This window comes from Salvelinus namaycush, chromosome 18 (genome assembly GCF_016432855.1).
Source record: "Salvelinus namaycush isolate Seneca chromosome 18, SaNama_1.0, whole genome shotgun sequence".
In the NCBI taxonomy this organism is placed as follows: domain Eukaryota; kingdom Metazoa; phylum Chordata; class Actinopteri; order Salmoniformes; family Salmonidae; genus Salvelinus; species Salvelinus namaycush.
In genome coordinates this window covers 493897-512067 of record NC_052324.1, presented here as the reverse complement: position 1 = coordinate 512067, position 18171 = coordinate 493897, and the positions used below count along the sequence as shown (strand labels likewise).

Sequence of the window (18171 nt, the reverse complement as noted above, 5' to 3'; positions counted from 1 at the left end):
ATGAACAAACAGCAGCTGAGCTTTTCTCTGAGAGCTAGTCTCTTAGAGAAGGCATCTAACATGCTCTCAAGATGTGCCGCTTAGCTTCCCCTGATGTGCCCACCGAATCAATCCTGTCCACCCAGAGCTTACAGTCACACATATCAATAAACACAAGGCTTCCGCTAACAGTTGAACAATGCTGACATCCTGCCCTGAGTGGACTGAGGTACAGGAGGGGAGGTAGAGGTCCTGCTCTGATACCCTCCTATCCTTTCTCACCCTGTCTCACTTCCTCACTCAACACGGCAATTTCCAAAACCTCCCTCTTGTTTTGTCTAGCGAATTGTCAGAGGGTTAGCTTGAAATATCAACCCTACACCACTTGAAGGGCTTAGTCAGATTTTCCCAGCAACACCAATAGAGACTGTCAGGGCCAATTTTACTCTTCACCGCTCACATTTCTTCCTCTCCAGTGCCTGTTGGCCACCCTGGTCTCTCTGCCACAGACACGCAACACACACACACACTCACTCACACACTCATACACTCACTCACACACTCATACACTCACTCACACATACTCTCACTCACACACTCACACACTCACTCACACACTCATACACTCACTCACACACACACTCACTCTCTCACTCACACACTCACTCATACACTCACTCATACACTCACTCATACACTCACTCACTCACACACACACTCACTCATACACTCACACACTCACACACTCATACACTCACTCACACACACACTCACTCATACACTCACTCACACACACACTCACTCACACACTCATACACTCACTCACACACACACAATCACTCACTCACTCACTCACTCACTCACTCACTCACTCACTCACTCACTCACTCACTCACTCACTCACTCACTCACTCACTCACTCACTCATACACTCATACACTCATACACTCACTCACTCACACACTCATACACTCACTCACTCACTCACTCACTCACACACTCATACACTCACTCACACACACACTCACTCACTCACACACACACTCACTCACTCATACACTCACTCACACACACACTCACTCACTCACTCACTCACTCACTCACTCACTCACTCACTCACTCACTCACTCACTCACTCACTCACTCACTCACTCACTCACTCACTCACTCACTCACTCACTCACTCACTCACTCACTCACTCACTCACTCACTCACACACATGCACTCACACACTCACAAAGACAGACACACAGCTATCAAGCGGCCTGCCAAGGGCCTCTAGTGGACACGTATGTTTGTGTGTTGCTGTGTGTGTATGTGTGTGTATGTGTTTAAGTAAGTGTGTGTGTGTGTGTGTGATTGAATGTATGCCGGGACTGACTCTGGTGTGACCACAAATGATCCCCTATTTGCTTGGCACCGTTGCACAAGGCTACCCACAGCTCAGGAAAATAAATAGGCATTCCAGCTCGCCAGAGCACAGCATGTAGGAAACTACTGAAAGAGTGTGTGCGTACTTTTTCAGGCTTGTGAGTCCCTGTGCTTGTGTGAATGTTACTGTGTGTGTGTGTTTATGTTTGTTTGTGTGTATGTGTGTATGCATGTGCGCTTCTCTGTTTCGCCAGCGTGGAAGTGGTACAGCTGTCAAGAGTACCCTCACCCAGACACTGACCTTGCTCACCAATCAATCCATTGTGTCCTGGGGAAGCTAAGGAATTGTCACTCTCCCAGCCCACTGGCTCCATGTATCTGCTGCCTGGAGGTCACACAGGTGATGCTGCTGGAACAAGTGGGATCACTGGCATCTGATAACTGATAAGATCCTATGGGAGATTAACAGGGCTGGGATCAATCCCATGTTAATTCGGGAATTGAAAATAAATGGCACTTTACAATAATTTGTTGTTGTTGTTTGGGATTCACTGAATTAAATTCAAATGGGATCAACCCCAGCTCTGAAGATGATGATGATGATAATAGTGTGGTAATGGTGTGTGAGAAGATTACAAACATGAAAATGGTTATTATTATGACTATTATTCTTCTGAGGGCAGTAGCAACTGTGGTGAGTGATATTTCTTTTGTCTAGGAAATGCCCTACCGAGGGTGACTTACATGGCTCATGCTTGGCTTATTGCCCACTGTGAGAAGTGTCCCCCGCAGACAGCTGCATACTGCTTTGTGCAGTGAGAGAGAGAGCAGTCAGCCACATCTATATGTGTATGCGCTTGGCAGAGCACAGCTACCGCCTGCTTAAAAAAGCAGAAGGTTTTGATATGGCAGAGAGGCAGTCATTTGCCTGATCTAATGGTGGCTCCCAGAGGATCCATACCAGTGTGCAAACACAGAGAGAGGGAGAGGGAGAGACAGAGACGAGGGAAAGAAGAGATGGGTACAGCTCTGGATAAATGATGAGGAGAGAAGGAAAGGTAGTTTACAGAGAGAGGGAAAGGAGAGATAAGTACAGCTCTGGATAAATGATGAGGAGAGAAGGAAAGGTAGTTTACAGAGAGAGGGAAAGGAGAGATGGGTACAGCTCTGGATAAATGATGAGGAGAGAAGGAAAGGTAGTTTACAGAGAGAGGGAGAGGGAGAGACAGAGACAAGGGAAAGGAGAGATGGGTACAGCTCTGGATAAATGATGAGGAGAGAAGGAAAGGTAGTTTACAGAGAGAGGGAAAGGAGAGATGGGTACAGCTCTGGATAAATGATGAGGAGAGAAGGAAAGGTAGTTTACAGAGAGAGGGAGAGGGAGAGACGTGGGAAAGGAGAGATGGGTACAGCTCTGGATAAATGATGAGGAGAGAAGGAAAGGTAGTTTACAGAGAGAGGGAAAGGAGAGATGGGTACAGCTCTGGATAAATGATGAGGAGAGAAGGAAAGGTAGTTTACAGAGAGAGGGAGAGGGAGAGGATTTGGAGTTCATACTCATAAAGCTCTCTGAATATTTGATCTTTCTCCAACGATACAATATTGCAATTCTCACGATTCTATATGTATTGTGACTCGATACTGTATTGTGACACGATTTTATATGTATTGTGACTCGATTTTATTGCGATTTTTCTGCTGCAGAGAGACGAGAGAGCATGAGAAATTTTGTTTTGATCAGTCATGGAAATAAAAGTGCTGAAAACATGTTGACTCACGATTTTAAAGGAAGATAGAGAACAAGCCATATGATCAAAAATACCAAAGTTTTGTCGCAGGTACAGTACAGCCGACTAGCGCTAGCTAACGCTATCTAGCAAAAATGTTACAAATCGGTACTTGGAGTCAAAGCATCGATATAATATCGTCCAAAATAATATTACGATATGTAACTGCATCCTTTCCCCCCATCACTAGTGGTTCTCTCTCCTTATTACAGTTGAGATGTGGCCTTTATTGTCAAAATGCATCTCTACAGGTGAATTCAGATCTATAGACATCCTCACCCCCGGGATGTCATCGTTCAAACAGAATCCCTGCTAGCCTTTTATCTATCCCCTCTTCCAAATCACTCTCCTCTCCTTTATGTAGTAGGCTCGGGGCTCTGCCTTCCTGGATTCTATTCTCAGCCTGTTCTGCTTATGTTACTTCTGACTGGATCCGAGCTCGTTAAGAAAAACACTGAAGCATGCTCCTCTTCACCTTTCTTCTGCACAGCCGCTTAATTAACTACATACTGTAGGAGTGTGCGTGTGTGTATGTGTGTGTGTGTGTGTGTTGACTAGGGCTGGAGATCTTTTTACTCGCATGATTCATCTTTTTCAAATATTAACCCGTTTCCAATGGGGAAAGTTGTAATATGCAGACATCATGTCTGGTTATATTTAATCTGTAATGCATTAAATAAATTCACTAAATACACTGAGTGTGCTAAACATTAAGGACACCTTCCTAATATTGAGTTGCACTATGCTCTTTTGCCCACAGAACAGCCTTAATTCGTCGGGGCATGGACTCTACAAGGTGTCGAAAGCGTTCCACAGGGACGCAGGCCAATGTTCCCTCTAAAACTTGAACGTTGTGAAAATTCTGTGTAACTTCTGGCTCGCGTTTATTGTGAACACTGAGGCTGTACCCGCTTTAAGTTACAATTATAACAGTGACCAAGTAGGCTACTGTGGCTTTTGATCATAATGTAGGCCTATCAGAGTGGCCTACCATCAAAAACTATGGAGAAAATGCATCCCATAACATTTTCATATGGAAATAGCTGTTCTGTCATTCAGTCTACAGTAGCAGCCAATGTGTGGTGTTCAATGTAGGTCTACATTCCCGTGAGACTTTTGGAAAAAATATATAGGGCTTGACATTAGCCTGTTTATCCACTTGTCCTTCAGACAAGGAGGTGACTGCAAATGTGTTGTTCGATGCAAGAAACCACTTAATAAAGGTCATTATTATTATTCCCAAACCATTATTACAGAGAATCAGACAAATTATGCTTCCTTCTGCCTATTGGCAACTTAGCTTATACAAGCCTGTCTCAAAACACAACACTTCCCCTTTAAGACAGAAAAAATGCTCTTTACCTGACTCGCTTTTCAAAGATGGCTATAACTTAGGGCAAATAGTTCACTTACTAGCAATGAATATACAGCTCTTGCTTTGATCTCAAAACAAGCGGATCTACTCGCAACCACTCATGCTGTAAACACAGTCCAGTTCAAAGTGAATGGCACAGATCCATATATGGCAATGGTCAATTTGCATATAGGGATACTGCAGCTCTGATTGGTTATGCCGCACCGGTCTGTAGAGTGTGGGCTATGTCGTGCCTGTCAATGCAGTAGAATCCTACTCCGATGCGTTCTGCCTACAACAAAATGTCTTGCATAGTTAGTTTTGCATATTAAGTCTTGAATAGTGCATTTTGTTTTGTTCTGTTGCATTGAAAGTGGCTAATATTGGCAATTCCCACAGTAGAGGGAAATGTTGATAGTGTTAAATAAAGGGGAAAACTACAAAGTTCAATCTTGTGGTTCTCTGCGCGGAACATTAATGCTGGCCCATGTTGACTCCAATGCTTCACACAGTTTTGTCAAGTTGGCTGGATGTGTTTTGGGTGGTGGTGGACCATTCTTGATATATACGGAAACTGTTGATAAAAAAAAATATATATATTTCACCTTTATTTAACCAGGTAAGCTAGTTGAGAACACGTTCTCATTTACAACTGCAACCTGGCCAAGATAAAGCAAAGTTGATCATGAAAAACCCAGCAGTGTTGCAGTTCTTGACACACTCAAAGCAGTGCACCTGGTACCTACTTCCATACCGCTTTCAAAGGCACTTAAATGTTTTGTCTTGCCCATTCACCCTCTTTGTCCATTGAGACATGGACACAATCCATGTCTCAATTGTCTAAAGGCTTCTTTAACCTGTCTCCTCCCCTTCATCTACACCAGTGATCACCAACCGGTCGATCGCGATAGACTGGTCAATCTCCAAGGCATTCCTAGTTGATCACCAAACATTTCTGTAAAAACCCAATGATAAAGAGTTGTGTTCCTATTGTTTTATTTGTTTCGTGCTGTTGGCGGTAGGTGCACTTAATTCAGCAGCCATAGTGCTGGGAAGGCAAAGTGTTCCCATTTTGAACCATTTTGTCGCGCTCTGGCCATAGAGAGGTTTTTATTCTCTATTTTGGTTAGGCAAGGGTGTGACTAGGGTGGGCATTCTAGTTTCTTTATTTCTATGTTTTCTATTTCTTTGTGTTTGGCCGGGTGTGGTTCTCAATCAGAGGCAGCTGTCTATCGTTGTCTCTGATTGAGAACCATACTTAGGTAGCTCTTTTTTTCAACTGTTTTGTGGGAAGTTGACTTTGTTTATGGCACATAACCTTAAGCTTCACGGTTTGTTTTGTATTGTTTATTGTTTTTTCGGCGTCATTTTTAAAAGAAAAGAAAATGTACGCTCACCGCGCTGCACCTTCGTCCTCTCCTTTCAACAGCCGTGACAGAACGTCCCACCACCAACGGACCAAGCAGCGTGGTAGAAAGGAGGAATGGACATGGGAGGACATCCTGAACAGCAAGGGATCCTGGACATGGGAGGAGATCCTGGCTGGAAGGGATCACCTTCCATGGGAACAGGTGGAAGCATTAAGGAAGGCGGAGGCAGCGACGAAAGCAGAGTGGCAGCGTTACGAAGGGACACGGCTAGCAAGGAAGCCCGAGAGGCAGCTCCCCCCAAAACATTTGGGGGGTACACGGGGGGTGTGGCTGAGTCAGGTTGGAGACCTGAGCCAACTCCCCGTGCTTACCGTGGCGAGCGTCGTACTGGTCAGGCACCGTGTTATGCGGTGAAGCGCACGGTGTCTCCAGTGCGTGTGCATAGCCCGGTGCGCTACATTCCATCTCCCCGCATCTGCCGGGCTAGGGTGAGCATCCAGCCAGGAAGGGTTGTGCTAGCCCTGCTCTCCAGACCTCCAGTGCATCTCCTCGGCCCAAGATATCCTGCGCCGGCTCTGCGCACTGTGTCTCCGGTGCGTCTGCATAGCCCAGTGCGTCCTGTGCCTGCGCCCCGCATCAGGGCGAAAATAACCATCCAGCCAGGACAGGTTGTGCAGGCTCCTAGCTCGAGACCTCCAGTGCGCCTCCACGGCCCAGTGTATCCGGTGCCTTTGCCAAGGACAAAGCCTCCAGTATGTCTCTCCAGCCTGGTGAGTCCTGTGCCTGCGCCTATAATTAAATCTCCTGTGTGTCTCCCCAGCCTGGTCAGCCCTGTGGCAGCTCAATGTACCAGACTGCCCATACGTCTCCTCCCTCCAGTGATGATCCATGGCACGAAGCCTCCAGTGATGATCCATGGCAAGAAGCCTCCAGTGATGATCCATGGCACGAAGCCTCCAGGGATGATCCATGGCAAGAAGCCTCCAGTGATGATCCATGGCAAGAAGCCTCCAGTGATGATCCATGGCAAGAAGCCTCCAGTGATGATCCATGGCAAGAAGCCTCCAGTGATGATCCATGGCAAGAAGCCTCCAGTGATGATCCATGGCAAGAAGCCTCCAGTGATGATCCATGGCAAGAAGCCTCCAGTGATGATCCATGGCAAGAAGCCTCCAGTGATGATCCATGGCACGAAGCCTCCAGTGATGATCCATGGCAAGAAGCCTCCAGTGACGATCCATGGCACAAAGCCTCCAGTGATGATCCATGGCACGAAGCCTCCAGTGATGATCCATGGCAAGAAGCCTCCAGTGTTGATCCATAGCACGAAGCCTCCAGTGTTGATCCATGGCAAGAAGCCTCCAGTGATGATCCATGGCACGAAGCCTCCAGTGAGGAGTCATGGCACGAAACCTCCAACGAAGGCCTCCAGTCCGGAGCCTCCAGCGAAGGTCTCCAGTCCGGAGCCTCCAGCGAAGGTCCCCAGTCCGGAGCCTCCGGCGACGTTCCCCAGTCCGGAGCCTACGGCGCCGTTCTCCAGTCCGGAGTCTCCAGGGACTGCCTCCAATCCGGAGTCTCCAGCGACGGCCTCCAGTCCGGAGCCCCCAGCGACGGCCTCCAGTCCGGAGCCTCCAGCGACGGCCTCCAGTCCGGAGCCTCCAGCGACGTTCTCCAGTCCGGAGTCTCCAGCGACGTTCTCCAGTCCGGAGCCTCCAGCGACGGCCTCCAGTCCGGAGCCTCACCACGCTCACCACGCTGCACCTTGGTCCTCTCCTTTCAACAGCCGTGACACATTTCATGTGTCTGAAGGTAGTAGAACTCCACCTACTTGGCAGGCCCAGAGAACAAATCAAGTGCACCTACAGTTTCCCGTGTCTGTACAGTTTTGTGCAGTTTCCTCGAGCCATATACTGTAAAAAGACGCCTAGAGCGCACAGCAAAGTTGATACTGTGACATTTCAAAACATTTACAACCATGACTAGAGAGAGACTCAACGAATACAGCAAAGTGCTGCTGTTTTTATGAGTAAGTTCATGTTTAAATTGTTATTCAACACTGTCAACACGTTGTTCAAAGCTTTTCTAAGCCATCAAATGTGCAATCCCCCTACTTCCACTCACACTACAACTAGCACTGCAGCTGCAATGAATGAGTACAACAAAGGGTTTCGATAAGCTTGCATTGTTATTACTAGTGGCTTGTCTCTTTTTTATATATAATATTTCACTTTATCTGGACATCGGATTAACAACATGAATTAGTGCATGAGGCAGAAATATTGCAGTGCGATTTTAGTTTTGCCATCAGCTGGAAGACAGTGTCCCCTTTTCTCAGCGGAGGGAGCGAGAGCGGAGGGACGGTGAGTCGGGTGAGAGGCAGCCTCACCGCTGCTCTCTCCCTCCCCTCAGACTGACCATCAGATACAGGCCATCATTCCAGTAAAATTTTAAAAAGCTAATCATTATGCTGACTCAGCTGTGCCTCAAAAGTAATACAAGTGATATTTTAGAAGTGTGATCATATACCTAAAATGTTAAAATATAATTTCACAATGGTCTGAGAAGAACAACATTGGCAGGGCAATTCAAACCTCATTGTTACATAACTGTTTTTAATAGGTTAATGTTGCATAGGCTTACACTTTTTAAGTCATGATTTTTGTTTTTTATCTGAGAGGTAGATCTTGCCTTGCATTTTGACTCAGAAAGTGTGTAAGGAAGTCTGTGTGTAGCTGGTGTATAGGAGTCAGGTGCAGGACAGCAGATATGAGTAAATAAATGTATTTTACTCAACATATGACAGTACCCCCCCCTCCGGATGGAGACGGTGGAACTCCCGCAGCAACAAAGGGTCCAAGACGTCCTCCACCGGCACCCAGCATCTCTCCTCCGGACCGTAACCCTCCCACTCCACGAGGTACTGAAGGCCCCTCGCCCGACGCCTCGAGTCCAGGATGGCTCGAACAGCATACGCTGGGGCCCCCTCGATGTCCAGGGGGAGTGGAGGAACCTCCCGCACCTCACACTCCTGGAGTGGACCAGCCACCACCGGCCTGAGGATTAATAAGGTCATCTGGGGGAAGCTGTAACCTGCCCCACAAACCGCGCACCCAGCTTCCGGCAGGGCAGGCAGAGGGGCAGGTTTCGGGTCGAGAGCCAGACCCGGTCTCACTGCGGTGGCGGTCGGCGCTCGCCTTCTGCCACCTCACGGCCCGTTGCAGGTGCACATGGGCGGCGTCCCAGGTCTCCTCCGAGCGCTTAAACCATTCGTCCACCGCAGGAGCTTCGATCTAGCTCTGATGCCACGGTGCCAGAACCGGCTGATACCCCAGTACGCACTGGAAAGGAGAGAGGTTAGTGGAGGAGTGGCGGAGTGAGTTTTGGGCCATCTCTGCCCAGGGGATGAACGCCGCCCACTCCCCCAGCCGGTCCTGGCAATATGACCGCAGAAACCTACCCACATCCTGATTTATTCTCTCCACCTGCCCATTACTCTCGGGCTGAAAACCTGAGGTGAGGCTGACCGAGACCCCCAGACGTTCCATGAACGCTCTCCAGACCCTGGACGGGAACTGGGGACCCCGATCAGAGACTATATCCTCAGGCACCCTGTAGTGCCGGAAGACGTGAGTGAACAGGGCCTCCGCAGTCTGTAAGGCCGTAGGGAGACCAGGCAAAGGGAGGAGACGGCAGGACTTAGAAAACCGCTCCACAATGACCAGGATCGTGGTGGTGCCCTATGATGGAGGAAGATCTGTCAGGAAGTCCACCGACAGGTGCGACCACGGCCATTGTGGAACGGGTAGGGGTTGTAACTTCCCTCTGGGCAGATGCCTGGGAGCCTTGCACTGGGCGCACACTGAGCAGGAGGAAACATAAACCCTCACGTCCTTGGCCAAGGTGGACCACCAGTACTTCCCACTAAGGCAATGCACCGTTCGACTGATGCCAAGGGGACCAGAGGAGGGTGACGTGTGGGCCCAATAGATCAAACGGTCACGGATAGCAGACAGAACGTACAGGTGCGCAGCTGGACACTGGGGGGGAGTGGGCTCTGTGCATAACGCCCGCTCTATGTCCGCGTCCAACTCCCACACCACCGGTGCCACCAGGCAAGAGGCCGGAAGTATGGGAGTGTGATCCGTGGACCGCTCCTCTGTGTCATACATCCGGGTCAGTGCGTCTGCCTTAGCGTTCTGGGAACGTGGTCTGTAGGACAGAGTGAAAACAAAACGGGTAAAGAACATGGCCCACCTTGCCTGGCGAGGGTTCAGTCTCCTCGCCGCCCGGATGTACTCCAGATTGCGGTGGTCAGTCCAAATGAGGAAAGGGTGTTTAGCCCCCTCAAGCCAATGCCTCCACGCCTTCAGAGCCTTGACAACAGCCAACAGCTCCCGGTCCCCCACATCATAGTTTCGCTCCGCCGGGCTGAGCTTCTTCGAAAAGAAAGCACAGGGGCGGAGCTTTGGTGGCGTGCCCGAGCGCTGAGAGAGCACGGCTCCTATCCCAGCCTCGGACGCGTCCACCTCCACTATGAACGCCAAAGAGGGATCCGGATGAGCCAGCATGGGATCCAAGGTAAACAGAGCCTTCAGGTGACCAAAAGCCCTGTCCGCCTCAGCTGACCACTGCAGTCGCACCGGTCCCCCCTTCAGCAGTGAGGTAATGGGAGCTGCTACCTGACCAAAACCCCGGATAAACCTCCGGTAGTAGTTGGCAAACCCTAGAAACCGCTGCACTTCCTTTACCGTGGTGGGAGTCGGCCAATTACGCACAGCTGAAATGCGGTCACTCTCTATTGGTTCAATTTAAGGCCAAGTGGAAAACAATAATGCCGGCACTAGGGATGGGGTTGTGAGCATGCTGGTCTGGGCAGAGGAGATGTAGTCATTGTTTGTGTGCATCTGTAAGTTGTTATTCGTATGTATATTTGTATCTGGAGTGAAAAATAAAAATGAAATATAACAAAATAAAAATAAGGGATCATAGCTTTCACCTGGATTCACCTAGTCAGTCTATATCATGGAAAGAGCAGGTGTTCCTAAATTTTTGTACACTCAGTGTATGTATACTGAACAAAACTATAAACGCAACATGTAAAGTGTTGATCTCATGTTTCATGAGCTTAAATAAAACATCCCAGAAATGTTCCATATACGCAAAAGCGTATTTCTCTCAAATTGTGTGCACAAATGTGTTTACATACTTGTTAGTGCAATTGGCATGCTTACTGCAGGAATGTCCACCAGAGCTGTTGCCATAGAATTGAATGTTAATTTCTCTACTATATGCCGCCTCCAACATTGTTTTAGAGAATTTGGCAGTTGGTTCAACCTGCCTCACAACTGCAGATCACGTGTAGCCCAGGACCTGCACATCGTCTGAAACCAGCCACCCAGACAGCTGATGAAACTGAGTATTTCTGCCTGTAATAATGTCACGATCGTGTGGAGAGACGGACCAAGGAGCAGCGTGATTGGAGTTCCACATCTTTATTTTTAGTGAAACTTAAAACAAACCAAGAAACAAACAACGACCGTTCAGTACTGAGGTGCAACATGCACTCACTCAAAAACAAAACACAGGTGGGGAAATAGCTACCTAAATATGATCCCCAATCAGAGGCAACGATAAACAGCTGCCTCTAATTGGGAACCACATTAGCACCAACATAGAAATAAATATACTAGATCACCCCCTAGTCACGCCCTGACCTACTACACCATAGAGAAACAAGGGCTCTCTATGGTCAGGGCGTGACAAATAAAGCCCTTTTGTGTGAAAAAACTAATTCTGATTGTCTGGCCCACCCATGGCTTCGCCCCTGCCCAGTCATGTGACATCCATCAATTGACTGATTTCCTTATATGAAGTGTAACTCAGTGAAATCGTTGAAATTGTTGCATGTTGCGTTCATATTTTTGTTCAGTGTGTGTGTGTGTGTTGGCAGAGTGACAGAGGTGTTGCTACCACCTCCTCTGTAATATAATCAGTGGTGGTTCCCGTCTCCTCTCTCTCTCATATAATCCCATGAACAGCACTCTGCTGGAGTAGAGCCTTCCTCTGACCAACCCAGACCGCCCTCAGGCCACCTACCTGGGACAGGGGGCAAACCACTGCCTATTTAACACCTCACACCTCCCTCCCTCCATCCCTCTACCCCTCCTCCTAGTACACCTCTCTGTTGTGCTCTCTCTGAAACACTGAATAATCAATATCCTCACCATCCCAAATGGCACCCTATTCCCTATTTAGTGCACTTTTTTAAAACCACAGCCCATAGGGCTTTGATCAAAACTAGTGCACTACATAGGGAATGGTGTGCCATTTGGGACATTACCACTGTCTAAATGCAGCATACATTGCACTACTCATAACTTATGGAGTCATTGACAAGGGCATAACCATGTACTTCCTATCCGTTCCTAACCAGGATCACATTAAATACATATCATGGTCTGTAGGCCGGCAGTATGGTTTGATGGTTATTGCAAAAATACCAGTGACCAGTAAGTTTATGGCTGTGCCTTCATGTTTTTTCAATGTTGCTGGGTGTGTCTGTTTTACAGGAACAACTTTATAATGGACCCAGAAGTGTACAGAACAAATATGTTGTTAGTATTGTTGGTGTTGGTCATCATCATCAGGGATTTACTACTACTGATATGAATGAGATCGTGTCAGTAAAAATGGCTGTCAGTAGAAACAGACAGCTTAGCAGTGTAATCAACATAGCAACAGGCAGCCAGGGGGCTTCTAGAGGTACAGTAGAGGTGTAGAGCTCTCTGAAAACAGTTTAGTCTGAGCAGCGGGTGATAGTTTGTGCAGTGGCCAATGCCTTAGTCTGCCTATTTGTGTGTGCTCAGGAGGTGGCATGCTTCAGATGGCTGGAAGTGGCAGACTCTCCCCTACTGCCTGGTGGGCTGGAATCAAACCACTCAGGTTCCCATGGAAACCACCTCCATCCTATCAGCACTGCTGCTAGGCGATGGTGATTATGATGGTAGTGGTGGTTGGGTTGTAGTTAGCAGTGTTCTAAGTCAAGCAGAAAGGATCTGAGGCGAGGCAAACTCCCTCACACAGCAGAGCAGAGCAGTGATCTAGCGTGGATTGTTACTGGCAAGGAAATGAAACACACACACACGCACCAGGGGCCCAGTGTCACAGAATTGACACAGACCAGGGATCAGGAGCAGAAGTGTTACTGCAGCATGACATGGGAGGGTCAACAGGGGGGAAAGTAAGGCGGTACGGTCCAGCATGGCGTTCCGGCCTAAATAAATAGTGGGGGTACGTCGTACCGTTAAAACCTGAGCCTGTAACAATTAATACAACACGCCCAAAAAACTATAGGTGACTACACTATTATCTAACATTACTGCATTTCAGCAGCATGACAAATTTGCGAATTGACTGGAAACTGGGTGGTGTGCGCTCCAAATTGCGTTGTGGTTTGAGGAGAACACTTACATTTTGTCAAGGCGGAGATGAGTGGCCGTGACCGAGGCGTACGTGGACAACAGTGGATTTTAGGTGTTTTGTAACTGCAGTTGTAATGACATCATTTGAATGGCATCATGATGTCTCTTTCCATTCATTAAATTGCTGGTGCAAAGTGCACTGTTGGGGTTTGAATGCTGAAGTGTTTTTGTGAGTGAACGAATGTGCGCAGGTAGCTAACAGGAGCGCCTTTGTTAAGTGATTGTTTGACAGTAAGATGAAAACATCATGACTGGTTGTGTTTATAACACATTAAAATGCATAGGCAACGTGTCCATAAGGCTAGGGGAAGCTAAGCTTTCCCTAAAGTAAATGTCATTAATTAAATTGCCAAAATTATATAGCCTAATTAGCTTACTCCTGTCTATACAGAAATAAATAAAACCATTCAAAATAGGCTACTACACCAGAAAGCATGGTTTGGCCAAAGAGGATCATTAGCTTCTTGAAAGAAAAAGCTGTGGATTGTTTTAAATCGCATAGTCGGAAGGGCCTGCAATTTGGGCAGTGTGCACTGTAAATACCAAATAGATGATTGTTGAGTTGCGACTGTCAGTGAAATGCAGAGAGACCCAACCAGTCATACCGCAATATTTAAAAATACAGTCGCGGAAAACTGTTTGGAAAGCAAATGGCTGTTGCTGTAAAGAGAAGACAATGAAAAGACTCAAGTCTGTCTGTTACATATCAAAATTCTTAACTTAATTGAACGAAAAGTAGCCTTTTGTTTTTTACCCCCTTTTTCTCGTGATATCCAATTGCGATCTTGTCTCATCGCTGCAACTCCCCAACAGGCTTGGGAGAGGCGAAGGTCGAGTCATGCGTCCTCCGAAACATGACCCGCCAAACCACACTTCTTATCACCCGCCCGCTTAACCCAGAAGCCAGCCGCACCAATTGGTCGGAAGTCAGCCTGCAGGCACCCGGCCCGCCAAATGGAGTCGCTAGTGCGCAATGAGCCAAGTACAGCCCCTCTGGCCAAACCCTTCCCTAACCCAGACGACGCTGTGCCAATTGTGCGCCGCCCTATGGGACTCCCGGTCATGGCTGGTTGTGACACAGCTTGAGATCGAACCCGGGTCTGTAGTGACGGCTCAAGCACTGCAATGCAGTGTCTTAGACCGCTGCGCCACTCGGGAGGCCCCCAAAATTGTTGTTGTTAACTTAGTTGAGCGAACAGTAGCCTATCTTATTGGCACCAGCGGAGAAGATCGGCCATATCCCCGGTGAGTGTACATATTCACTGTCTTTGTCATTGGGTCAGCACCACTTTTGTTTGATTTTGGACAGTCATTTCCTCCTCCAGGTTAGATGGACGTCATATCGTATTTGTGTCTCCCCTTTTTGTAGGCCAATTATATGGATCAGACAACATGGTTTTTATTGATCTGTTTGTCAGTGTCAGAGTAGGCTGCCCTGTAACTGTGTAGTATAAAAACAAATGTGAGTGTCCCGTACCGGTAAGAAATGAAATCTACATTCAGCCCTGAGGGTCACTATGTTAACGACGATGCATTACCACTAGCATGTGGTATGAAAATAGCCATTTGTCTAATGTGTTGTACAATATAAACATATCCACGACAAATGGCTGTCATTGGAGTATCAGCCAGGAATGTTAAACACTGTCCCTGCCTGCGTTGTAGAAATGGAATAGTGCTCTTCAGCCAAGCTGTTCTGATGAAGATGTTGTCTGGAGAACACCCCCACAACCCTCCACCCTCCCTCAGGGGGCTGCACCAGTTTACCTTTCATTAGGGGATCAATGTGTTGATAAGAACCAGCGGTTTATCAACAGTTTATAAAGGCCGACGTTTGGATTAATCAAATCAGCACACATCCGGAGAAGGGCCGGACTCTGTAAACACAATCAGATCTGACTGCACAGATGGAATGAGAGAGGTGGGGGAAGGGTGGGGGGAGGGGAAGGGAGGGGGGATAGATAAGTAAAGAAAATAAATTAAATCAAATTAGAACAGTCGCCGTTGCAGAAATCAAATGTTTAAAGGAAATGTTCCCTTCTTGGACTGCTGGGTACTTGTGATCAGTCTACATGAGCAGTGCTGAGGGAGGGCTGTAGTCACCACTGACTGTAAAATGGGTCCCAGCATCTGTCTGTCTGTCCCCAAGCCTAGCAGAACACATCTACAGTGGCAGGCAAAACTCGCTCCTCCACTGACTCCCCATCAACTCTCTATCTGGGGAGAAAATACAATGTTGCAGTCTCACTTTAAAGGGACACTGATCACAAGCACAACTCATCTCAACTGTGGTGAAAGATTGCTCTCTCTCTCTCTCTCTCCCTCCCTCCCTCCTCGTCTCACTCATTTTCCCAAGAGACAGAGAGAGAGCAGAGGAATCCTCTCGGTTTCTCTGCTCACAGAGTGGAAGTTGGAGTTGGAGAGATGGAGCTGAGCGGAGCTTCAAACGGCACATGTAATTGAGCAGACCTAGATAGGCTATCTGGGAACATGAAACAGCAACAGTTGTGACGGGAGGTAATTGCCTCCTAGGCCCCATATAATATCTTGTCGAGGCTTTAAACTCCAGCAAACTGCTGGAAGTCCTTATGTCGGCAGGTAATATGTTCCAGGCATCAGCAGCCCTGTGAAATGAAAGAAAGGTAGCACTGTTGTGTGTGTTTGTGTGTATGTGTGTTTGAGAAACAAAGTATGAAAGGTAGAAAATGTGTATGTGTTTGCCAGCTTGTGTGTGTTTGTATAAGTGTGAGAAAGTGTTTTACAGTATGGATTTTTTCTTAGGTTATGCATTGTTTTTTATGAATTAATGGAACTCAATAAAAGCAATGTGTTCATTTTGCATTCTCAGAGCAAAGGTGCTGTGAAACTCTCTCTCTTTCTCTCTGTGTGGGAGCAGGAATTACCTCGACATTTCTTCACTAAATGACTTCTTGCGGTGTTCATGGAATTCTGTATCTTGATTTTAAAGCGCAGTGTTTTCCTGTAATAAACTAAAGTGGGTTAACACGTGCCATTGCGTTTATACATGAGTGATTGCTTTTCAGATGTGTTGACATTAACATTCAATAGTGACCTCAGCACTGTTGAGGCACATGCCTTTTGATGATGAGCAACACAGATTGAAGGCTTAGCAAACAGCACAGAATGAAGTTAATAATAATCCATTACTGGAGTTGTTTGACTTTCCAGTCATCCTTTGCTTGGTTACTTCTAAATGCACTCAGTGTAACCCCAAGTATCAGTGTCACAGAGGCTTCTACCCAGGCAGGGAAATCAAGCAGAGTTGTGGCCTTAATTGTCAGGGTGATTATCCTCTTCCCTGGCCCCTGTCCAACCCCCTCCAGGCCCCTCCCGTTCTGTAGGACACAGAGAGGGAGAGAAGGGGAGAGAGAGGGAGGGAGGAGATGCGTTATTAGCTGACCCTCTCCTCTGCAATTAATGCAACATCTGTCCACACAGATACAGCCGCCCCCAATTCCCAGCAGTTTACCCTCTATATAACAGCTAATAAACCTACAGTGAGTGTGTTACTTAGAGGGTCAGGCCTGCACTGTTTCAGACAACTCCACTTTACTGCACACCCTACACTTTGTGTTAGACTTCATATCTATGCAGGTGGATGGGGGTGAGAGGAGAAAGATCCTGTTGAGGCGATAGATAAGAATATGCTACAAATTATACCCAGCATCAGCCCTCCTGATAGAGAAGTGTTGCCAGTGTTGAATAGATGAGGAGAATCAGTCAGTCAGTCAGTCAGTTAGTAGGTCTGTCTCCCACCCACAGCTGAAGAGTGAAGTTAAGCCTCTCATTTCCTCTTGATTAACTGGCTCTTTGTTCCATTGGTGGTGGCACACTCCATGAAGGGAAACTGTTGGCTTTAAAACAAGCCTGCCACTGTGCTAATCTGCAACAGGGTTTACCCCCCTCTGATCACAAAAAGGAAGCAAAGCATTTTTGTTTGTTGTTTGCAATATGCCTCCAAAGAGATTTGGGAGTTTAGATTTTTACACAAATGTTTTTTTTTAAAATATACTTTGGGGAATGGGATGTTGAGGGATGTTGAGGGAGTGTGTTGTGTTTGAGATGCAAAAGCAATCAACTCAGTAAAATTTGGACAAAATGTAGGTCATTTTCACAAGCTTTAGTTTATAAGTGTGTTTTTACTATGTGACCTTAATTGCTTGATGTTTGTCTGTCTGTGTGTTCTCTCTGTGTCCCCAGGCAGCTTCTATGGCCCTGAGCAGCCTGGGTCATGTGTATACAGCCATCGGGGACTACCCTAATGCCCTGGCCAGCCACAAGCAGTGTGTCCTACTGGCAAAGCAATCCAAAGACCAGCTGTCAGAGGCACGAGAGCTGGGCAACATGGGCGCTGTCTACATTGCTATGGGCGACTTTGAAAACGCTGTACAATGCCACGAGCAGCACTTGGGCATCGCCAAGGCCCTGACCAACAAGAGGGAGGAGGCCCGTGCCTACAGCAACCTGGGCAGTGCCTACCACTACCACCGTAACTTTGACAAGGCCATGTCCTACCACACCCATGTGCTGGAGCTGGCCCAGGAGCTGGAGGAGCAGCCTATAGAGATGAGGGCATACGCTGGGCTGGGGCACGCTGCACGCTGCATGCAGGACCTGGAGAGAGCCAAGCAGTACCATGAACAGCAACTGGCCATCGCTGAGGGCCTGAAGGACAGGGCTGCAGAGGGAAGAGCCTCCTCCAACCTGGGTACGTATTTATCAATCAACACAGAGGGACAGGGGTAGGCCGTGGGCGGTGGGCCGGGGGACTGGGCTGGAGATCATATCCATCTATAACATCTTTATT

At 47.6% G+C, this 18171-nt stretch overlaps 1 protein-coding gene across 1 annotated transcript in view; it reads left to right on the top strand.

Annotated features, from left to right (window-relative positions):
• LOC120062977 (tetratricopeptide repeat protein 28-like) overlaps window positions 1-18171 on the top strand; it is a 243632-nt gene that overhangs the window by 151912 nt on the left and 73549 nt on the right. Inside the window, exon 5 of the mRNA XM_039013028.1 lies at window positions 17565-18072. Coding sequence (XP_038868956.1) covers window positions 17565-18072 — 508 coding nt within the window. The remainder of the gene's footprint in view (window positions 1-17564; window positions 18073-18171) is intronic.